The 24,788-nt window shown below is 34.6% G+C and overlaps 2 protein-coding genes across 3 annotated transcripts; one reads left to right on the plus strand and one right to left on the minus strand.

Annotated features, from left to right (window-relative positions):
* Positions 1-139: 139 nt before the first annotated feature.
* LOC108195806 (ABC transporter C family member 3) lies at positions 140-9,744 on the minus strand. Of its 2 annotated transcripts, XM_017362764.2 has the most exons (11): positions 7,176-9,744; positions 6,893-6,979; positions 6,167-6,808; positions 5,903-6,067; positions 5,281-5,575; positions 4,962-5,176; positions 4,580-4,885; positions 4,412-4,475; positions 4,083-4,322; positions 3,853-3,999; positions 140-449 (listed from the first exon to the last, which is right to left on the minus strand). In XM_017362764.2, the coding sequence occupies exons 1-10, from the start codon at positions 9,552-9,554 to the stop codon at positions 3,875-3,877; spliced, it is 4,518 nt and encodes a 1,505-aa protein (XP_017218253.2). In that variant the 5' UTR covers positions 9,555-9,744; the 3' UTR covers positions 140-449; positions 3,853-3,874. The 2 variants fall into 2 exon arrangements, with proteins under 2 accessions (XP_017218253.2, XP_017218252.2); XM_017362763.2 differs by lacking the exon at positions 140-449 and having other exon boundaries at positions 3,592-3,999; positions 7,176-9,742.
* A 1,099-nt stretch (positions 9,745-10,843) lies between these two features.
* On the plus strand, positions 10,844-24,513 carry LOC108195173 (DExH-box ATP-dependent RNA helicase DExH16, mitochondrial). The gene is made up of 16 exons (XM_017362126.2): positions 10,844-11,046; positions 12,571-12,682; positions 12,801-12,922; positions 13,174-13,364; positions 14,380-14,520; positions 16,160-16,282; positions 16,445-16,522; positions 16,845-17,013; positions 18,862-18,974; positions 19,157-19,237; positions 20,646-20,711; positions 20,814-20,878; positions 21,826-21,871; positions 21,956-22,072; positions 23,659-23,750; positions 23,845-24,513. The coding sequence occupies exons 1-16, from the start codon at positions 10,986-10,988 to the stop codon at positions 23,945-23,947; spliced, it is 1,680 nt and encodes a 559-aa protein (XP_017217615.1). The 5' UTR covers positions 10,844-10,985; the 3' UTR covers positions 23,948-24,513.
* Positions 24,514-24,788: the final 275 nt, after the last annotated feature.

Here is a 24,788-nt window from a genome sequence, read left to right on the forward strand (position 1 = left end):
AATATATATATCACATATTAATATAAATATAAATATTAATATTGTTATTATTATTATTGATTATTATTATTATTATATTTTTGTTGGTAATATTAAGAGTATAATAAAAAGAGAATGTAAATTAAATCCTTATCATTTTAGGTAACATGCTCACATTTCAAATCGAAAGTATAACATTTACACCTTGGAAGGAATTGGACGACGAATAAAACTACGAGAAGCAAGAATGGGTGGACTTGGACACTGAGGAGTGCCCGCGGGAGGACAGGGTGCACCATCTTCAAAATAACAATGACAAATCCACCAGTTAGAACCAGCACCAGGAGCTTCACAAGATCCGATCACTCTGCCAATGCCCCGAAAGCAGCCACCGCAAGTTGCTTGACAGGATGGTTGATCTGGACACCCTCCTCCCACTGTATCAACCTGACATCCCTTCACCTGAAATACTGTAAAATACAAATGAATTTTTTTTTGATTAAATTTCGAAGCATGTAAAATATAAAAAAGTGATACACGCACATAGTTGCATCATAATCTAAAACTACGGGCGTAAAAAATATAATTATATGCGCTGTTTGTAAATAAAAATTGACTTAGAAGATTTGATACAGTAATTATCTAATTATTTATCAAATAGAGATTGAGAAACTGAAAAAAATTAATACAATAGCTAAAAATTATGTTGTGTTAAACAAGAACATATACAAAATTACATCAACCACAAGAGTATATATGTATACCTGAGATAGATAAGACAACTATGATAGCAAAGAAAATACATTTCTCGGCCATTTTAAGTATACAAAACAAAATGAGATAGTGAATTGTCTAACACATATAAACCTTTTATAATAAGGAGAGAAATAAAGCAAATACGTTAGATATTTTTATATGATATCTTGTAATCTATAAGGATTGTGTTTGATATTAATTTTGGTCCGGAAAGATTGTGTTTTTAATGTGGAAATATTGAAGATGGACATACTTCTTGTATCCCTCTCATTTCTTTACGGTTACTATTTTGGGATGTCCCTCTCATTTTTTTACGTTATTATAAATAGAAGTTTTTCTCATCATTACATCCACTATCTTCCCCTACTATCTCATATTTAACAATAAAAACTACTATTACACCCATTACTTTCCTTCACTATCTCAAATCTATTATTAAATATTGATAGGTCCCACCACGTTATCCACTTTTCATCTAATTTTACTCATTTTTCATACATTGTCTTGGTCTCCGTGTCCCCCTCCAATATAAACAATTGAGGGGGGACAGAGGGAGTATTATATATGGTGGGTATAAATGACATCACATTAATGGTAATATTATATGCATATCCTAGAATTATTGCGTACACCCTTGACTTGTTTGGACTAAAGAACCCTTATCTTATGTTTTTGGATTAAAAATCAAAGTGTTCATTGAAGTGGAGATCATATATCATTTCGTTCATAAATTTTAATAGGGTATCATTTGAATCATTAAAGTCATAATAAATATCAAACCACTATCTCTAAATACGAGTTCAAACACTAAGAGGGGTGTATTGGATTGGGATTTTAAAGCATTTTTTTGCATTCATGAAATCCGAGGGTATTCGATTGGGATTGTTTGAAATCTATTAAAATCTTGAGGTATTCAATTGGGATTTTAAATTATGCCACAAAATCTGGTGGTATTCAATTGGGATTTTAAATTATGCTTTAAAATCCGATGGTATTCAATTGGGATTGTTTGAAAGCCATTAAAATCTGATGATATTCAATGCTGATGGATTTTTTTTCATTTCATAAAATGATGGATTTTGTGATATTCTTCGGTGTATTTTAAGTTTTTTGAAATCCCACCAAATTCAATGGGATTTTGAAGCATTGTACCTAAATCCTATCAACTATGCGACATTTCATCAAGAATCCGCACAAAATCAAAATCCCATACAATCCATTAAAATCCATAAACTAAAAACAATGCATTAAAATCCCAATCGAATACACCCCCGTAAGAATACTATTTAGAGAGTTTTACATAATATTCTTAAATGTTATCACAATCAAGTAAAAGGTTTCACTTCTACTATTTATGATAATATATTTAGATTTTTTCAAGTTTATTTACTATTTATTATTAATTAAAAAAAGAAAATAATATATAATAAAAAGTAAATAGTATATAAACTTGATAGAATCTAAATTTATTAGCATAAATACTACAAGTCATAACCTTTTATTTAGTTGTGGTAACATTTAAGAATAATGTGTAAAACTCTCTAAATAATATTTTTAATACTTGAACTCATATTTAGATGTACTTGTTTGATATTTATTGTGATTTTAATGATTCAAGTGATACCACGTTACAATAAGTGAACGAAGTGATACATGACCTCCACTTTAGTAACCGCTTTGACATTTAATTCTTTTTTTTAATCACATAATTATCATGCAAAAAGTTTTGTTTCGATGACGATTTAACAAACGTGGACTATCTATGTTTGATTTATGCTTTTTTCAAGAGTAAAATGCAAACCGTGTACCTACGTTTACACAATTGTGTATTTTGTGTACCTCATCTTTGAAAACTAGCAAAGTGTGTACTTCTAGTTTGGAGATTCTAGCAAATGGTGTACTGATGTCAGAAATCATTAACACCGTTAGTCAAGCAGTTAGAATGGAGGGTTGAAGGGTAATTCCATCAGTGTGCATGCATATCTCTCAGAATGGTATGGAACATTTAGAATGACCAGAGAGTGATTAGGCCTGCATGTTAAATTATTCAAAGTTTTGGAGCTCTTTAATCAAGATTTTCAAGACAGAGAAAAGAAGGTGGAGTGAGTATTAAAGTTTTGAGGCTAGCACATAACAGCACATGAATCCGATGGGTAATCCTAAAATAAAATTCTTACTCCACAGTCCACACAATTTAGTTTTCACAGATCAGTATAACAAAACATGTGCTCATTTTGTTAGGAAATAATAGTCTCATCACTTTTTTTCCGTACTTTTAAGAGTTCTAACCGTACATTTATAAATATTATTTTTGAAAATTTCTTTTTGAGAATAAAAAATGATATTAATATTTTAATTCAAAAAAAAATTAAAAATAATATTTATAAATGTACGGTCAAAACTCTCGACGTGAAAAACACATTCAAACACCATTATTTCCTAACAAAGGGCGTACATTAGTGATTTTGTATTTTATCTTGTTATCAATATTTATTATTTGATAGCCAACCTTATGATTTTGTTATATTTGTTGGACATGAAATTATGTCCTCCATCTTTAAATACACTGGCTTATAACCCGTTCAATGTACAGGCGATTAATATATTTGTTATTTTGTCGTATATATTTTAATTTAATAATTTTATTATGAAAAAGCTATTTTGGAGGAGTTTTTTGGGTTAGAGGTTTTAGTTTGTGTCAGAAAAAGTTAATCAATCAACTATTTACCAAACAGTTTTATGAGAAACAGCTAATTCAATCCGCTAGTCAAAACATCTATTTCAATCAGCTAGTCAAAACATCTGATTCAATCCGCTAATAGCTAACCGCTAATTCTCAAATAGGGCCGATCACCGTTGAACCAACTGGAATCCGAATTTAAGTAAAATAATCACTAATTATAAGCTAAACAGACAAGTTCAATTGATCTGTTCACAGCTTCACATTTACAGACATGTCAGTCTTAACCCCAGGGCTCTGCTTTGATCACCAGGACTGATGATATGAAAGCTTAGATTGTTTAGGAGTGTAGGAAATACATCATGATCTAATTTTTTATTTAAAATTTTATTTTATGTTCTACATATTGCGAAACTATTGAAAATTAAAGTACTAACCAGTGATCATTCTAAACTTTCATCATGATCCACTTGCGACTCCAAAGCTTGAACTAGATCTTACACTGTACTCTGCTACGAGCTTAGCAAATGCAGATGTTTTGTTCATTAGCAACTTTGTGGGGGGATCGTATTCTTCAAGGAGCCCTGCACATGAGTATATTAGAGATCTCACAATCCAGTTTTTGGCATAAAATCTGTAGTAAAATGTAGAAATGGGTCAGACTAACCATTATTTAACAGGAGGACCATATCGCTATCAAGCACGGATGTTATTCTATGTGCTATAGTTAGTACAGTAGAATCCGTGAAGTGTTCCCTCAGGGTTTGCTGAATCATGTTATCAGTAGCTGTGTCAACCGATGCAGTAGCCTCATCAAGAACTAATACTTTGTTTTTCTTAAGTAATACACGACCAAGGCATACCAATTGCCTCTGACCAACGCTCCAATTCTCCCCGTTTTCTGAAACTGCGCGGAGTAGGAAAACAATTATGATTAAATTATGTTTTTTCTTACGAATTGAAAAAAATAAATTTGTAGGGGCTTATGAAACCGACCTAATGAGTCAAGCTTGCCTTCTTTCTTGCTCGCTTCATCTCCTAACTGGCACTTGTTGAGAACCTGCAAATCATTACGAAATGCAGAAAATTGATATATATTGTGCATAAACAAACTTATTAGATGCACACCATGCTAGCAATACATTAACACTTGTCACCACACACCTCCCAAATTTGTTCATCTGTATGATCCCCAAGAGGGTCGAGGTTGCTCCGGAGTGTCCCCTCAAACATGGTTGGATCTTGAGGAATGATGCTTAATCTAGATCGCAAATCATGTAATCCAAGCCAAGAGATGTCGATACCATCAATTAAAATTTTTCCAGCTGCTGGCTCCACAATTCGAAATATGGTCTGTATAAGGGTTGATTTACCACTGCCAGTTCTCCCAACAAGTCCAGTCTTCTTCCCTCCTTCAAAGGTGCAAGTAAGACCTCGCAAAACGAGGGGCATATGAGGAGCATAACGAACCTACAGCCATGGAAAGACAATTACTTTCACAAAATCCTAAAATTCATAAAATCAGAATAAAAGCTTCAAGAATTACCTGCAGGTTACAGATATCAACTTCACCGCATAATGGCCAGTTATGAGGAGGCCTATTTGATTCTAAGACAAGAGGAGGCTCACTTGCGATAGAAGTGTATTGGAACATTCTTTCAACTGATATAATTTTATTCTCTAGATTACAGAGACTCCATATTACCCAAGCTTGTATCTGGTTCAGATTAAGACCATAAGTAACTGCTAAGCCTGCTATGCCTGCAAACCGATGTCACCAAAAACTTAGATGTGGGGGAGTTAGTAAAATGCAAAAAATTTATCTATTGAAAATTATATAATATACTGAAAACCAAACCACATACTCGGGTCTATTGTTCCATTAGGAACAGAGATCAGGAAAACCAACAAGAAGGCAAATGTAAGAGAAGACAAAAAATCCAAGCGGACGGTCAGCCACTCCTTCACACCAAAACTGTGAAACTTCGGCCGAGATCTTTCATCGATTAGCATCATATTTGTTTCCCGAAATCTGTATACTTGATCAAAACTCCTAATCGTGGTTGATCCTGAGATGGTTTCAGCAAAATGCTGTATGACTGGAGCTTGATGCACTCCAACTAAACGAGCCAGCTCACGTGCTGAAGGTAGGTAATATTGCTGAAACATAAAAATATGACATGCAGTTGAGAATAAAGAACAAGTTCGTGTGGAAAATTTTATTGCCTCTAACATTGTGTATTTTTTGTCAATTTATATTTATTTTTACCACTGAAAATATTGCATCATCTCTCTTAATTCAAATTCATAATTCACCTAGTATCTATCAAGTTTTATATGTTTCTGATATCTTATATTTCCTGCAGTGAAGTTGCACAAAGGAGATATGAAAAATGTAAAACTTCCAGTACAGGTGAATCGCTCACATCATTTTATCTTGAAAAAGAAAACGAATAAGTATTGTGAAGAAAGAATCACAAAACATACCTGTAACCAAATGCAAATTGCAATAACGGGAACAAAAATTAGGAACACCTGCCACGCCACCTGCGACATCACAGCAATAATCCCAAGGAGTTGTATAACTGAGAAGGCGAAAGTACCAACTTGATTGGGCAAGTCCAAATCAACCGTGCTCTGGTCTGTAGAGGCCTGCAGGAAAAAGGAAGTATATTACACAGATTAGTATGTTCTCAAAATCATCAGAAACTTTCCTCTATAAGAATAGCACCATCAGTCAAGTGCACTTACTCTATTTAAGATGCGCCCACTTGGAGTGGAATCAAAAAAAGACATTGGAGCACGAAAAATGCAAGCATGCATATTATAGAAGAGCAGTGTGGCTGTCTTGAAGCCAGCGGTTGCAAGAGATAGGGATCTTCCCAGAATGCAAAAAGCACTTCCGATGGCTAGTTCTACATAAACCATTATAAGAGTAGAAACTTCAACAGGATCAGCCACAGTCCTTGACACAGGAGTTGCCCACGCCATCCAGTAATTGCTTCCAATCTGGAGTCCCTGAAAAAAAACTTGTGACAACAAAATTACGGGTATAAGTGCACCCCCATATGCTGTTGTAATATATTTCCAGTAGACTAAGAAACCAACCCTCCCTTTCTCTCTTTCTTCTTCTTTAACAAGCTGTCTTACTGATGCAACTATTTCATCTGGTGGTTCACCGCTCTGAACATCTAAAGTCTGTTCCGAGGCCTGCAAACTCCCTATACTGCTATTCTCAGCTAGAATAGAAGATTTAGAAACTGGCTCGGTGTCTAATGAGTCAAGTGTTGCTAAAGCTGTCTTATGTGCACCCACAAGTTCAATAAAGTCGCTCCCTAAATCAAGTATGTCATCATATTTTCCAGATTGTGTAATCCGACCATCTTTCATTACCTAATATGATAAGATGGAATTATCTCAAATGGTATGATAACATATATAGAGGAAGATGACACAAAAAAAAGTTGTGTAGCTCACCAGGATGAGGTCTGCAGCAGGTAGAAACTCAACTTGATGAGTTACATAAATCACTGTCTTTGACCCCAGAATGCCCAGTAAGCACTCCTTTCACACAAAGATTGACATATGAGGTAACGGCCAGTAAAAGGAAAAACAATAAAGCAGAAACACAGCAAACATAATTATAAAAACCAGTCAAAGATTAGAAGGCATATTTATATCACAGAATTGCAATGGAATGCATATTCATATCAGATAAAAAGAATATATCTACCGTACTTTGAGGTTCGTTAATAGTTACCTTAAATAGCTTTGATCCTGTATGAGCATCCACAGCACTAAATGGATCATCAAACAGATATATATCTGCATCTCGATAGAGAGCACGAGCAATTTGTATTCTCTGCTTCTGACCCCCACTTAGATTAATTCCCCTTTCACCTATTACAGTTTGATCTCCAAAGGAAAGAATCTCAAGATCCGGTTTCAGGCAGCATGCTTCGAGGACCTTCTCATACCAAACTCTGTCCATCTCCTTTCCGAACAGTATATTCTCCATGATTGTCCCACTCTGTATCCAAGGCGTCTGAGCAACATATGCCTTTGTTCCACTCATCTTGATGACACCTGAAATCTTTGGCACTTCCCCTAGGATACAGGATAGTAGACTTGACTTTCCTGAGCCAACCATACCACAAACAGCAACCCTCATGCCAGGAGACACTCTGAAATTGATATCTTTCAGTGTTGGATTGAGAGAGCATACATCCCAAGAAAAGTTTCCATTTACTATCTCAACCGCAATATCTGAGCTACCTCTTTCAAACATCTTAATAACATCTGTCAGCAGGTCTTCAAGACAAAGGAATGATGCAATTCTGTCAAGTGAAACTTTAGTTTGTATCATCACTGATATTGTATCTGGAAGATTATAAATAGGCTCTTGAAGTATTCTAAAAGTTGCAAGAGCGGACAAAACCTTTCCAGATTCAAGTGGAATCCCGAGAAGCATACATGTACTAAAAGTTACTACAGCCACAAACGTCGGAGTACCCCAAAAAACAAAAGTAACTACGGCATTAGTGTACACGAACTTCTTTAACCACCCAGCCTCAATGTTTCTAAGATCCAAAATTTTAGACAAAAATCTCATTTCCCAGCCCTGAAGCTTGAGAATCCTCATGTTTTTTAATATTTCAGAAGTTGCCTTCATTCTATAATCTTTAGATTCCATTAGCTTAGTCTGATAATTCTCCTGCAATCTCCCTAACGGTAAATTTAGCAACATCACAATTATGATTGTGACCAATGAAGCAATGGAAGCCTGCCCTAGATTTTTATATAAGATCATCAACGCTAGACCAACTTGAAGGATGGCCAGCCATAAATCATGCATGTACCAGCCAAAGACACCGATCCTCTCAGCATCCACTGTCATGATATTTATTATCTCCCCACTGGTGTGATCCTGCTTTGATTGACATGACAGGGTCAATCCCTTGTGATAAATCAATGCTACAAGAGCTGCCTTGCCCCTGTTTGCAATCTGCTCCACCTTAAAGAACCAATGCCTTCGTGACAAACACTCAATAATCTTTGAAATGACAAATGCAGATACTAAAACGTACCCTTCCTTCAAGTTCTGGCGTCCATTTAAGTACTGAACAAATGAATCAATGAGGTAGGGACCAACATAGGAGGCCACCGTGTTTATCATTGCAAGAAATGCTGTCAATAAGATATCTCTCCACATGGAATAAAATAGTGCTTTCACCAGCTTAAGCGTGGTCAAACTACTATTATCACCACCTTGATACCCTAATTCATCTCTTAGAAGTGGAAAGGCAACTTTAACACGATCAATAGGTGCAAGCTGAGGAACATCCTCAATGTCTAACGGTTTCTTATATCCTAATGCAACTAAAGAACCGATCCAAGAGAAAGTAAGAATACTGAATATATTAGCACTTGCATAAGGGGTCACAGTTTCACCCATTCTAGACTTTTCGCACTCTTCACCATCAGGTACCCTACTAATATCAGCACTTAAAAGGGGTTCTTGAAAAATATCATTTTCAGTTGGTTCAATATATCTTGAAAACCCCACAAAACAGAGAAACAATCCTATAACTATATTTAAAACATCTGAAATCACATACTGAAGTGGCAAAGGCTGGCTTATATTGTAGTATACATAGTCTATAACAAGACAATAACAAGATACCGAAAAGAAAACACACCACCACACCCTTAATACCAAAGGGCACTTAACATCACTCAATTCTTGCACTTGGGTATACAGATAAACTGAGATAGCCAACCAGGAAAGTGCTTTACTAACTGAATCAAAAAGCACTATGATTATCAATTCAGACCAGCCATTTGTATACCAATAAAATTTGATCGATATACACGTAACAAAATTAACAAGTACCAGAACCAAGCTACAAAACAAGGCATGTTTATGATAAGGTAAGCTAGCAATGTTTCTCACAAAGCCTTGTTTTTTACCATGATCAGAATCTCTCCTAAATTTATTGCACACCCATGATAATAGTACAAGAAACAAGAACACTAAATGTAATAAACCAGAAAACCCATGCAAGAAAAAGGGTTTAAGCAGCGGATCATCATCATCAAACAAAGAAAAGAGGTGATTAATCAACATACCCTTGTTCATCTGATGATTAGTGGATGAAAACTTTTCTTTGCGCTTGAAAACGAAGTTTGAGACTGTGAGTGCGGACTGAGCAGTTGTGACATATATATATGTAAGAAGAACTAGCGGGGAACAAGTTGCAATTCGCAAAGTCTAGGGAAGACTTGATTATTTTATTATTCCATGACATGCAAGGCTGAAGTTAACTAGCACCAAGGGAAATAGGACCCACTTGCGAAGATTATTACGCAAAGACTCATTGTCCCTGAAGTTGACCAGCGGAGAGACATGACTGGCACTCGAAATTTTGTTCCAACTCCCGGTTAATAAGGCCATGCTCCTAAGTTTTGCAAGTGAAAGTAATGAACTTTCACTTGTACCCCGTTTGTGAAAGTTTTAGAGTGAAATTAGGTTATAATTGCATCTATTTTCTCTTGTTTCGTCCCTTTAAAAAACTCGAGCACAGCAAAAAATGAAAGTTATATAACTTTAGTTAACTTTCACTTGTTTTCTCCTATTTATAACTAGGGAGCAAGTGACGTAAAAAGAATGAAGTTTTTATGCGTGAAGTAGATCATTTTTAGTAATGAGATTAGAATCAATTGAAATACATTTGTTCTGATTGTAATTTTGTGTTCAAGAAAATTTATTGATTGAAACCGATATCAAAAATGAAAAAAATTCATTATTTTTGAAAATTCTTTTTTTTGAAGAAATTATTTTTGAAAATTCTAAAAAGAAAAATGATTCACAAAAAATAGGACCGAACGAATAATAACATGAATTATTCTTGATTCATCAATACAATGATACTCGTATCTCATTGATTGTTTTCAAAAAATCAATACCTTCTTAAATATGCTCCGTTTTCACTAATTTATAATTTTGATTATTTATTTTGATCTAGGCATACAATTTGAAAGTGAGTGTTCCTGAATTCGGCCCAAAATAAAATTTTAATATTTTAGTTATGCATTTTATAGTTATAATATTATATATATATATATATATATATATATTAAAATTTTATGCAGATTATTTTTTATCGAAGATCTCGAAGATAAGGAAATAGTCTTTCAATACGAGTTTTCATAAGATAGTTTTTGAATATGAGTTTTCATGTTTGACTATCACACCTATACACATAAATCAATTCAGTTTAGTACATTTGTTATGGGTCGAAAAAGAAAATCAAATATTTAATTTTTTTTAAGATGCATAATTTTTCTTAAAAAAATGTAAAAGGGGACGGTAGTGTATCAACTAACCTAAATTAACTTTTACCAAAACCCTCGAAAACCGAGAGTGCGAAAATTTTGCAACACTGATCAAGGGAGGGGAAGTCGGCGGAAGAGTGAATTACTCGTTGCCTCCTGCTTCCTATATAAAATATTTCTATTTAATTTTTTCATTTTCCACTTTTTATTCATTTATTAATATACTTTGTGTCTAATGGCCTCCTCACTTCTTCGCCGGAGATTCTCACCGCCGGGATTTTCACCTCTCCAATACGGTACCTTCTAAGTTGAAGCCCAACCCCTAACCCCTTTAATTCATTTTATGTATTTTAATATATATTAAAGACAAATTGTGAAATAAAAAATATGTAAAGTTGACATTTTTATCTTGTGTTCTTGTGTTGAGTGTGATTAAATGGATGTTTTAAGGGTTAGTATTGTGTATTTGTGTGTTTATGTTGCTGTATAATCTTCATTCTTATAAGGGTCTCGAGTAGTTTTGCTTATAGAGTATTACATGGTGTTGGTGTGAGCATATATGATTTTATTTTCTATTTTTTTTTGTATATTGAACACAATGGTGAATCTCTATGTTTAAATGACACTTTAATTGAGACTTGTCCTGTAATTGTGTTAATGTGCTCGTTACTATATTGTGATTAGATGCTTTGTGTTTTGTGTGTTTGTACTTGGTTTACATATTGTATGATTGACTTTTTATTTACGGCATTTGTCAAATTTTGGAAAGATGAAAAGAAGTTATTTTTGTCGAGTAGTTTTTCTTAGAGATTATGATTTTTGCATATGTGGCTTTTTTTCTGTATGTTGAACACAATGGTGAATCTTTATGCGTAAATGGCACTTTAAATTAAGACTTGTCCTGCAGTTGTCTCAATATGTTTGTTACTTATAGGATAATTAGATGCTTCAACACTCTGTTACTCATCATGTCTGTGTTTGTTACTTGGATTACATATTTCCTTATAGACTTTTTATTTACGGTTTATGTAAATACTTGGAAAGATAAAAAGAAGTCATTACTACTTGATTACAATCAATTTTTTCAAGTATTGGTTCTCTTGCTGACCTAAAATAACTACTCTGAGTTTACAAGTTATTTTGTGCAAAGTTGGTACATTTTAATTCTGTAGTAATTCTAGGCAAGTCGTACTGGTGCGAAGCTTTTAGACATATGACCCTTTGATTTAACTTGTGTTGTGATATCATTGATGATTTAACTTGTGTTGATAAAAACAACGCATAGGTTTTTGACTTCTAGTATACCAAAGTGTACTTGTCACTTGTGTTGTGATATTACTTGTGTGGATGCTTTCACACTCTTTGACACTCATCAGTGTGTGTGTTTGTTACTTGGATTACATATTTTACAAAAGACTTTGTATTTATGGTGTGTGTAAAATCTTGGAAAGATGAAAAGAAGTCATTTTTACATGATTACAAATTTACAATCACTTACTACAAGTATTTCCACTTGTGAGTTTCGCAGTTGACCTTCCTTTAGGGATATGAAAATAGTTGTTATCATGTTTTCAGGTTGTAAATGTATTGCTTTTATAGGAGCTTTCTCGAACAAACATAGGGATTTGGCAGTTGTCAAATACTGTCTAAATGAGGCTTGAAATTGATATATACTGTATATCGAAACTAATATTTCAGTCTAGGAAACTATATTTGTGAATGCTATTTAGTATGTTGTGGTGCTTGATACTTATAATGCAAACATATAATGTTTGCATCACAATTTGACCTCTTTGTTTAATGTTATCCCACATTTGCAGAAACAATTAAACCCTGTTGGCTGTACAGTGGGATAGATATCAGTCCTTTTACTTTGTCAAGGAATTTCAGCAGTTCAAGTTCTTCAACAAAGTTTGACTACACTGACCTAACGTAAGAATTTTGTGCCGTGCAGCTGCTTGATATACATTCACTTTCCATTGGCTTGATTTCTTTTGCGGTTAAGCTGTAGCTATTTCTGAATAAAGCTTTTTCTTATTGTTCATTTTAGACGACCTGACACATGGTATCCAAATGCTCGAAGGAAAAAGAGAAATGTCATTCTTCATGTGGGCCCCACAAATAGTGGCAAAACATATAATGCTTTAAAGCGTTTGGAGTGTAGTTCTTCTGGTACTTCCTGATATATCTTTCTTCAGATGGAGCAACACCACATAGCAATTTTGTTCATCTCATAGATTATAAGACTGATCCTGCAGAGTTGTGAAACCACATTTAGTTGGACTCAATTCCTAAACTATTCTTGTTTAAATTGGAAGTATATGTGTTAATTTAAATTGGATGAGAAGAACATTCTATTTATCTGTCTATACGTGGATTCATTTAAAGTTTAAAAGAGTTCCGAATTTTTCTAAATTTTGTAGGCATCTATTGTGGTCCTTTAAGATTACTAGCTTGGGAGGTGGCAAAACGATTGAACAAGGCAAAAGTTCCTTGTGATCTTATTACTGGACAAGAGAAAGACCTGGTTGCTGGTGCGAAGCATAAAGCTGTGACTGTAGAAATGGCTGATGTGACCTCAGACTTTAAATGTGCAGTTATTGATGAAATTCAGGCAAGTGATCAGATTAATAGTAGCGTTAGTGAAACAAGTAGTCTTCAGAAACACAGAAGTATAATGTACTAACAAGATTCTGTAGTATAAAACTGAAATCATAATAAGCAAGACATCAAGCACAGTATTGGCCTAGTAAATAATGCAACTTCATGTGTGTATGAGATGAATGGAAGGTAGATTGTCAGAGGATGCTTTTGATGTGTATGTCATTCTTCCCAGTCATAATACAGTCGTTACTGCCAAGTCTCATAAATTTCATGAATATGTTGCTAAGCTTTGAATGAGGATGCCTGCCTCCCTTTAGTAGAAGTGGTCCCTTGTTAGAGAACATAATATTGATTTATTATTTTTGTGCTATCTGCTATGCTTAGTTGGATTTGCAGAGCTTGAAGTAGATTAGTAAAAAATGTAGCAAACATCATATACAAGTTTTCCAAAAATCTGACAAACCTCTCCTGTTTATGTTGAGTTTCTTCATTTCCACACCTGGCATTTTTGTAATCCTTTTTTTCAATTATTTTCCGTGACAGGTTACCACATATTGCGTGCTGATATAGATGTTTTACAACTTCCTTGTCTTGCACACTATAACAAAAATGAAAATAACATACTGTGTGCTTGAAGCTCTGAAATATACTCTTTCTTGGTATGTTTGCTGTTGGAGACTAATCGTTTGTCTTAAAAAGATTAATACAGATTGCATATAGGACTATAAGCAAGAAAACAGGTCTTACAATCGATATTATGTATATCTATATATATATTACTTGGAGGTATGAGCATATCATGGAGTTTATTCTGGGGTTTACTTAGTGTTGAGTTCATTAACCGAGTTGCTTAGATCAATTGCTTCTATAATCTTGTATAAGAAGCTGCTTGATGTTTGTCTAATGGGTGACGATTTGTAATTAGTAATTCAGACCGTTCCTCTTTCAATATTTATAACAAAACTAACTTAGTTTGCATTTTTTTACTATGTTATTTTGCTAGTATAATTTTCCACATGTTGCAGATGATAGGCTGTACAATTAGAGGTTCTTCATTTACACGAGCTCTATTAGGACTTCCTGCCGACGAACTTCACCTATGCGGAGATGCTGCTGCTGTTCCTCTTGTCCAGGAACTACTTAAGGTGACTGGTGACAATGTCAAGGTAGTGAAACCCTTACAATTATTTGCAAGAAAACAGTGTGAAATATTCTTCCGGAGCATTTATGTCCTATTCTGCTGTGAAAATTTATTTATGCTACAACAATATTGATTAGACGTGAGTGTTGTTACATAGATTATATAATTATGTACCAAAGATGCATGGTAAATATATAAAAAGAATTTTGTCCCCACTCCTCAACAAGAATGCTCTTTCTATGTTGGTAATGCTTCTGCAAGGGAAAACTAAATGCGATGCAGAGGAATAAACTTGAGTAATGAGAAAGAGGGCAGAGTAAAGACAGGATAAATGGAAGTGAAAATCTGCTAAAATATGTGGTTGAGACCAACTTAAGAAGCAGATTCCTAGACTCCTAGTAAAGATATGATTAATTACTGTTTTTTTTTTGCAGTGGAAGTTGAAACTAATCTGTTACTGATTTTGAAGCTTTATAATTAACTATTAATAGTGGATTGGATATATATATATATATATATATATATATATATATATATATATATATATATATATAGTTAGGTTTTATGGAGTAGACAAAAACATTGGAGTATTGGAGTACGAGTTATAATTTTTTAGTTTAATCAAAAATAATATCCTTCATTATCCAAATTTTTATGTAATTCATCATTTATAAGTTGTCTTAAACAAAATTATCAATCAATTAATAATATTTTTCAACTTTAACAAGTATTAAGATTCATGTTCTGCTTATTAGTTATATTGCAGAACATAGCGTTCTCTGATTTATAAAAGTAGTTGTTCTACGTTTTGATTACAATGTTTATATTGTAGAATATAATCTGCAGGTTGTCGAATGTTAACAAATATTGCAGGAGAAAAAAATTTAAATTTAAATGACTAGATTATATATTTTTTTGAATTCTATACTCCAATGTTTTTGTCTACTCCATAGAACTTAACTCTCTCTCGCTCTCTCTCTATCTATCTATCTATATATATATATATATATATATATATATATTATGTTTAATAAATATATTTTATTAATACAATGCATGTATTAAAATACATTACGAATATAGCATAAATATATATTGTGTTTTTGGATAGATGAAAGAAAATATATAGGTATATTGAGTAATCTGACAAATTATGGAAACAAAGCTGTTCAGGCCAATTGTCATTATAACCCACATTTGAGTTTGCTATTCACCTACTTGTTGCGTATATATAAACTTATTGTTCTGATTTCTGAACTAGACTTGTTGTGGAGTACAATACAGAGTCACTCTATTTTATTATAATGACTTTTAGCACCATGGATGTCCACTACATGTTCTTGATGTCTTTGATCTGATAATTACGCTAAACACACATAGAGATACATATGTAATGTGTATATATACATATTTTTAGCTCCTCTTTTTAGTCATATATTGAGTGGACCCCTCCATTTTAAATCAAGTTGAATTTGTGGATGCTCAATGTTATCTCTACAGCTGCATAAATCACAAGATGGTTTTGTCTTATTCATCTCTCATACATAGCAGCAAAATTTACCTCTACTTGCATATGCATGACTTATTACTTAGGAATAGGGCAGTGCTTCATTTGCTTGCTGACTTGAATATTAAATTATTGTTTGGCCTGGTGAATGATCTAGGTAGAACACTATGAGAGACTTTCACCTTTGGTTCCGCTGAATGTTCCACTTGGATCCTTCTCCAACATAAGAACTGGTGATTGCATTGTAACCTTTTCACGCCGCGAGATATACAATTTGAAGGTCAGGATCAAATCTTTATCGAACAGGACCAACACTGAAGCAAGCACCTTTTTACTTTGTTTAGGGCATTAAGCAGCACTCGGTTACAGATATAACACCGTGATGCATGAGAATATTGGGAATTTTTCCTAGTCTTACCTGATATTAATGTACTATTGTCAGAAAGAAATCGAAAGCAGTGGAAAGCATCTCTGCTCTGTAGTTTACGGTTCACTCCCGCCATTGACTCGGACAAAGCAGGTAGAATCTTCTTAGTGTCTACCTCTAACTTCTACTCTCTTTTTTGTCCTAGGGATTGATAGAATCCACTGCATGATAAGTAATGCTGTAAGGTTTCTTGCTAAGAAACTTTATATGTAATAAAGTTACTCACTCTGCCTGCCATGGAAATTAATAAGAAAATTATGCACAGTTTAGCCAACAATTCCTGTAGTGTGTATCATAATGTTCTGATGCCTCCTTCCTTAATGTTACATGTTTAATATTTGTGATTTGTACTTCCTTTTTTGCATTGTTCCCGTACATGTTAAGGATCACTTAAGGAGTTTGTTTAGGATTGCAGGCAACAAGGTTCAATGATGCAAGCAGTGACTTTGATGTTCTTGTAGCAAGTGATGCCATTGGGATGGGTCTCAATCTTAACATTTCTAGAATCATTTTTTCTACCATGAAGAAATTTGATGGCACTGAAAAGCGAGAACTAACTGTTTCGGAGATTAAACAAATTGCAGGTACTTCATTAGTCAAGACACTTGTTAACTTCTACTACATTTATCTCGTTTTTTTTGTTTCTTTTTCAATGATTAATTTAAAATCTCGAGTAGTATGTGGCTGAACAATTGGATCAAAACTGGATACTCAAATTTTGGTTCTTCTTCATTACAAACTAGTCAATGGTCTGATTATGATGTTTTATAAATTTAATATATATATATTTGAAAGATTTGTTATTTCTTCTTTGGTTTGTATTCCTTGAGAGAGAACTCGTATATGATATGGTTACAAGGTTTACTTGGGATGGAGTGTCTTCATCATGCATCAACCCCCTTGGCCAAGAAAGTCGAACTTCAGTTTTGTAGAGCAAACATGTGTGTTATGTTTAAATTTAGACAGGCCTTAATGGTCTGGATCCCAACTACTTGGGCCTTGAAAGTCGTGAAGGTTATGAAATATATGGGGGCCCTCCCTGTAATGGTAAGGGCACGCCCTATACATACCCTAGGGGTGCGACCCCTTTTTTGATGACTTGACTTGGATGATAGTTCTCTGTCATGTGGAAAGTGGAAAGAGAGAAAAGGGTGTGCCTTCTGAGGGCGTGGCCCCTTGTGTAGAAGAGACCGACTGAAGTGCAAGGTGTGGTGTTGTGCATAAGAAGAGGTGAGCCCTCTCTGTAAGTGAAAAGGGTGTGCCTTCTGGGGGCTTGAGGTGAACACGATTCTTATTGAAGCCCCTCCGGGGTAGTACGAAGAATGATAGCGTACCTTGATCCTGCATTCTGGTGGATTTGGGGGACTGAGGTGATCATATGTCCCAGTAGTTTAGGGAGAGAGACCTTGCCCTGCACTCTAATGGGTTATCTTTAACGCGGACCGCGGGGGTTGGGGGGGGGGGGGGGGGGGGGGGGTAAGGACTCGTCCATACACACTAGGGGATGACCATGGCTATACCGCGCGCAACAATCAGTGTTACCTCCAATAATTAGGAGTAATGCCGAATCCCCTGCGAACATATCAGAACCGTCTCAGTAGAAGATTCTGGAAGACTCGTCCAGACTATAGGCCACCGCCTTGGCTATGGGCTTATCCACAAGAAACCTACTTCTATTCGATTTAGGTTTCTTGGCCTCCAAGAAATACATATGACTTCATCCTATAAGTACAGGGTGAGTAGGCATATTGAAGCGATCGAAAGTTGAGAGCAAGAAAATAACCTACAATTCCTTTGATCTCAGCCACTCATAAACACACGACCACCAAACTCTGATGGACACTCCGGCGGATTTTCTGTCAAACGACCACCGTAATAGATATTTGTTTAGGCGACGAACCCTATCTTTGTTGATTACCAAATTTCGGATGTGAATTGCTTATATTTACACTTGGAATCCAATTTCTCAATCTTTAGATTGTGGGAGTTAAGGGTATTACTTTTTCCTCGAGTGTCGAGGTTATTGATATTGAAGGTTTGACAGGTCTTTTGTTTGGCGTGAATCCATTATAATCGTCTTACCTATGACATTAACAAATTTTAAGCACTCGGCTTAGTTTGAAAATCTTTTATGAATTTTTTTAAAAAATTTGATTACGTAAACTATATCTTTTTTCTTTTGTAGTTTCTTTGAAACAGAATTCATTAATCTGTACTTCAACATCATAATTTTATTTCACATTCTTTTATGAGGCAAATTAGTACGTTCAAAATTATCCTCAAGTGCTCATAAATCTGTTACTAGTAGAAGGACCTCAAAACCTATATTATTTAGTAGTATGAACAATTTGCACAGGTGCTAGTTATTGGTGTGCGATTTTTCCACCCTGTCTCTTTTTCAGGCTTTGAGATGTTTTTTTTCTTCTTGGTAGGAAGAGCTGGGAGATATGGATCCCGTTTTCCAGTTGGTGAAGTCACCTGTTTAGATTCACATGACCTACCATTGCTCCATTCATCCCTAAATGCCCCATCTCCAATTCTAAAGGTGTAGTACTGTTAGGTCTAGATCAACACTATGTTGAAATTTTTTTCTTCTTGAGCTGGTTAAAATTTGTGATATATATCAAAAGTCACCTTCAAAATGATTTATTACTTATTACATGTAATATTCTTTTTTTACCTTTATGTTGCCTTTTGATCATTGGAATTCGTATATATTATGTGCAGCGTGCTGGATTATTTCCCAATTACGATCTTCTATACATGTACTCTCGCCTGAATCTGAAAAGTGGCCTTTACCAGATACTGGTAAGTAGCTATTTCAAGTTGCCTTATATGCCTTTTTTGTCTTATATAGAGGTATATTTTATAATTCATAAAGATAAGTATCATTAAGTACATGCCAATATCACCTAATTCAAGTGATGTAAGCGAAATAAAAGATTATATTTAACAAGGGGTTGGATAGTAATATCCTTGGGAATTGGGATCTGTGATATTTTCGGTTTGAACATCGATGGCTTGTTGAATGTTAACGAATGAATTGATATATTGACAATACTTTGTACTTTCAGTATTACCTGATCATTATTTTATATCATTTATGTTCTCGGGCAATTCTGTTGCATCTAAGCTGGACATGCTCTTTCCGTGAGAAAATTAAAGGCCATTCAGGAAAACTGGGGATATTTGGGTAAACTGCTTTTTTCTAAAGAAATCAGCAGGAGTTGAGACTTTTTAGGGGATGGTTTTGTATCTTATATACTAAAAGTTTCTGGGCTTTTAAAGGAGTAAAATAAGTTAGCATTATATCCTTGTATGAGATTGAAGCTTAACATGTTTAAGGGATATTTTAGTCACAGTAATAAGTGCTTGGCAGACATCCTTCCTTTATTTTGGCTTCAAGGGGTGCGGAAAATGATTGGCTCCGTAGTCTCTCATCAGGGGTTCAAGAATAGGATCAGATCTATCAGAAACTTCGACCACTACTATATGCATGCAAAATCAAGGGTAGATGTAGACCTAAAATTATTATGATAAATAGTTATATATTAGTCTGCGCTTTGATAGTTTATAGCCTGTTAGCCATATACAATATATGGCCTGCGGAGAGACAGCCTTATGTATATCTAAAGACTAAGGGGCCATGAGACAGATGAGACGGCTTGAATTCAAAGAGAACTCGAATGGAAAATACTATAAGCTCATCATGTTACTTCGTCTCAACTACTTGGTGCATGCATTACTTCTATTGTGCAGCCTGTGTTGCTCTGTCAATATTTTGAATATAAATACCAAAAAAGCTTTGACAGTATGCGTGAATTATTTCTACCTACCAAAGATGAAATATATAGAGTCTCTATATCGTAGATCCTTTCAGAACCTCAATGTCCAGTCATAAACGAGGGTTGACACAGAAATTGCAAGGACGGACTTGATTGTAAACCAACTTAAGAGGGCTCATACCTTCTAAAAGTTCTATATACCATTATATGATCCCCTGTGATTGGTAGAAAATAGTTTATCTTATAGTACTGCAAGTTCTATAGACTATTGGACGATCCCTGTATTTGGTACAAAATAGTTTATCTTACAGGTGTTTATAGTTGGTGTCCTTGTAATATATGTATCCTTGTATTATTCTCTTTCCAATTCTCCTCAGACCTTCAGCAATGGTTGTGCTCTCCTTTTCTTAAAATTGTGTAAGCTTTTGCAGGAACATTTTCTTGAAAATGCCAAGTTGTCTGCAAACTATTTTATAACCGACTCTGAAGAATTATTGGTATGCTGTTTATCTCTTTCCGTGGGGTTCACTCTATCATTTCTTTTTTCTTCATTACAAGCATCTGGTAAATTCATGCTCATTGGTATGCCCTCTGTTCAGAGAGCTGCGGCCGTTATTGATGAACTGCCCCTTGGGTTGCAGGAAAAATACCTTTTCTGCATCAGGTACAGCTTTAATCATGAGTCAAGTAATATAAGTGTTAACATCATATTGATACATAAAAATTCCGTCCCTGAGGATTATGTTATAAAATAAAATTCTAGTACTTCTGCAATGCAAGCCCTGTGGAAGATTATCCTCCTATAGGCTAACTGTAATTATATAAATCACATTCTTTTTAAATTGGTGAGTAGTTGTTTGTTGTTTTAATCCAACTCAGTATGGACGCTGCTTTATCTGGAATCTACTGCTCTTACCTTGACAGATTCTCTGACCTCTTGCTAAATAATGTCTTCAATTTGCTGTACTGTTCGATGTCTTTAATAGCGACCTTGCAGCATGTGCCTATCAAATTGTACAACTACAAGTTTTCATTTGATACCTTTGTCAGATTACTAAATTATAAAGATCTCTCGCGTTTTTAGTTAGGGACCAATATATGTTGATCAATTAATAACTGGATATTCAGTTCTGGCAAGGCAAGTGAACAACACGGCCACTTCCTTCCGGTGATATAGAATATCTTCATTTGCAATTATCGGACTTAATTAATCAAGCACTGATGAAAAAATAATTTCTATGATTTTTATTTTGATTTGAGTATTAGTGGAAAGCTGATAAGCAATATCCACGTAAATGAAGAAATGTATATGTGTTGTTTGTCGTATTCTTGCCATGTCCATGTCCGTGGTAAATCATTGATAATTTCTTCTCTAGTAAAAGACAAGTTCAATCAAAAAAATTCGCATGGACTCCTATTTTTGTAGTAATATTTTTAACAACCATTGTTTTTTTCAACCAATGCTAAATTTGTAGACAATAAATTGTAAGAGGATGTCATAAGCTAAGTGAAGTGTTATTCTTTGTTGATTGCTGAAATAGATTACTATAGTCTATACTTATTTTATTTCCCAACATCTGCAATTATTGATTAAACATTTTTCATTTGTAGTCCAGTTGACATGTGTGATGATATATCTTCACAGGGTCTCACTCAAGTAAGTTCTGTTTACTTCCCCTTCCCATCTTAATACCATATGTTGTCCCGTTACTAACCCAATCAATATGCTCTTATCAATTAGTTTGCCCAAAGTTATTCAAAAAATGGTTTGGTTCGCCTTAAGGAAATCTTTACCCCTGGGATGCTTCAAGTGCCAAAGACACCGAAGGCACTCAAGGAGCTTGAGTCTATTCACAAGGTTAGTCGTGTTCAACACTTGAACAGCATTTAGGGTTCTTTTCGAATGTGAAGTGTGATAGAGTGATGGATATGGATGATCTTGTGTGGAGGTATTCTGAATGTGGTGGATTTTTTACCCTCTCTTTTTTTCCTATAGTAGACAATACTACTTTGTGGGATATTGAAGTAAAGAATAATAGTTCTTTCCAAAAAAAAACAAACAGGGCAGTTGTAATATATAGCTATTACCATGTATACTCTGGTATGTGGGTTTTTTCACTTTACTGACAATTTTAAGAACTTGGTTTGAGAATTTATCTATTTTTTAAATAGTAGGATATGGGAAATCTTTGACACAGTCACACAGGTATCATATAGTGAATATGAATGGGGTGCTTTTTTTGGGTAGTTAGCCATTTTCTCGTTAAGCACCGTGTATTCTGGAAGAGATGACTAGTAGCAAGAGCTAGCTTATTTTTGGCCAGCAATTCCATTAGCATTGATCAGGCTCAGGCTTGTCAAATGAAATATAGAAGTATTCAGAACTGATTGAAGATTTTTGTTGGGAAATGGATTTGACTATGTTCAACCAGACGAACGGTTTGATATATATGCAAATGACTTTATACAGATGTAAAAGTAAATGAAATATTGAATGACAGATTGCATATACAATGTGATTTTTTATTTCTGTTACGACCATGGTTATTATGGTGCCAAGTTGAGGCTCGACGCCCAAGTACCTCTAAGAAGACTAGTTGACAAGTCGTCGGCTAGTCGTTAGAAGTCGACCATTCTTCTATGATACATATATTTACTAGATTTAATATAAATATAATTTGAGACCAATTTTTTTTATTCAAAAGTAGTAGAATAAGAAGTTATTTTTAAGCATAATTACTACTCCCTCTGTCCCATCCAATTGTTTACATTTGGGATAAAGGGCTCGGCACGCATTTTGAGGCTCATATAAAGTATAGTTTCATATTTTATTTTATTTTCTGAATAAAAATTTAAACATTAAACTTTTGTTTAGAAAAAGATAATTTTGAATAATTATGGGACTATACTTTATATGAGCCTTAAAATGCGTGCCCAGCCCTCCGTTCCAAACGTAAACAATTGGATGGGACGGAGGGAGTCCATAATAGCATCCATTTACCAAATATCAACCATGTCTAACCAAATAAAAAACACAAGTGTTAATAAAAAACAAGCAAAGATCATAATGTTCATCCCCATCTCTTTCTTGTGTATTGTCATTGATTAGATCGGTGATGGTACGCCATAATCATGGTTACCCTGGCACCAGGTCGAGCTTCAGGGAACCCGGTGCCCGAATACCTTCGGGTTGACTAGTTAACAACTAGTCGTCTTTGTAACCATTGTTACCACACAACTGCATTAATTGCATTCGTGATATTTGGTAACATATTCCGGTGACTAGTGCTCTTTTCAGTATGACTAGGTAATGATAAACTTTTTTGTGGAAAAGGCTCATCTAACAAGACTATTGCAATAGTCTTCAGTTCATTTTTTTTCTGTGTCTCCATTGCTTAGTTGAGCAACAACAGTCTTATTTGTATATGTCGTGTGGGCTTGAAGGTTTTGGATCTCTATGTGTGGTTGAGTTATCGATTGGAAGAGTCTTTCCCGGATCGTGAGCTTGCGGCTTCACAGAAGGACATGTGCAGCTTGTAAGTAAATCTCTGCCTTTGTATCTGTTGTTTCATCCCTTGATCCCTATATTTTGCATGGTTGTCGCTAATTGTGTATAACAATGTTTCAAAGATTAATCGAGGAGTTTTTGGAACGATTTGGGTGGCAAAAACCAATGGCAAAGAAACTACACAGTAATGGCAGAAAACACCTATTGTCCCAGATGTTCAAGTAATTTCGTGGATGCTATCATAGTGTGTTGAAGATCTTATTTCCTCTGTGCCATGTACAAAGAGTTTCACTTTGACCTATAAGGATCTTTTGCAAAATTCTAAGATTGAATTTCGACGTAGATTCTTCTGATATAGTGGACATTGTACTGCATCCTGCCTTAAGGTTAATTACAGCAGTTATTATAAAGGGTTTAGAATCAAGGGTTTAACTTACTTTATAAGCACAAACACCAATTCTAAGTTTTAGAATGTTGTAAATTGATCAAGTCAAAGTGAGACTCTTTGTGTAAACTGAGGGATGAAGTTCTTTCCTGCCATCTGCGTTAGAAGACTCTAGAGTAGTGAATATACGATGACAAAGCTTGTAGATTACCCAACAGGCAACCAAAATACCTCTTGAGTTCTACAGCGAGACAATATTTTCTGGTAATCTAATGTTTTGATCCAATTGTTTATATAGCCGTGATCAGTTTGTTCCTAATTATGTATTTTCTGTTCATTTTTTCCCTCGACAGAACTGATTTTTTAATTCATGTTCTAGTATAATGTGAAACTAGATTGTTACCGATGAAGCTATTATATGAATAAAGATTACTGAACGTTACCATCCTTTCCAAGACGAACTTAGATACTTGTGCAGAAAAACTATTGTCAAACCTTTTTCTGATGTTTGAACCTGTTGATTGATTTCTCTTTTAGCAGAGAGTTTTATAAGATATACATTGCGTTAACGTAATCTAGGCATAATGAATGCAGTATACACTTGCGATTAATTAGGAAAACTGAAAAGGACAAAGGAAGTACTTGTTCATGTTTTCCTTCTTCCTTGTCCGAATATGGAGA

Source organism: Daucus carota, chromosome 7 (assembly GCF_001625215.2).
Source record: "Daucus carota subsp. sativus chromosome 7, DH1 v3.0, whole genome shotgun sequence".
Lineage (NCBI taxonomy): Eukaryota > Viridiplantae > Streptophyta > Magnoliopsida > Apiales > Apiaceae > Daucus > Daucus carota.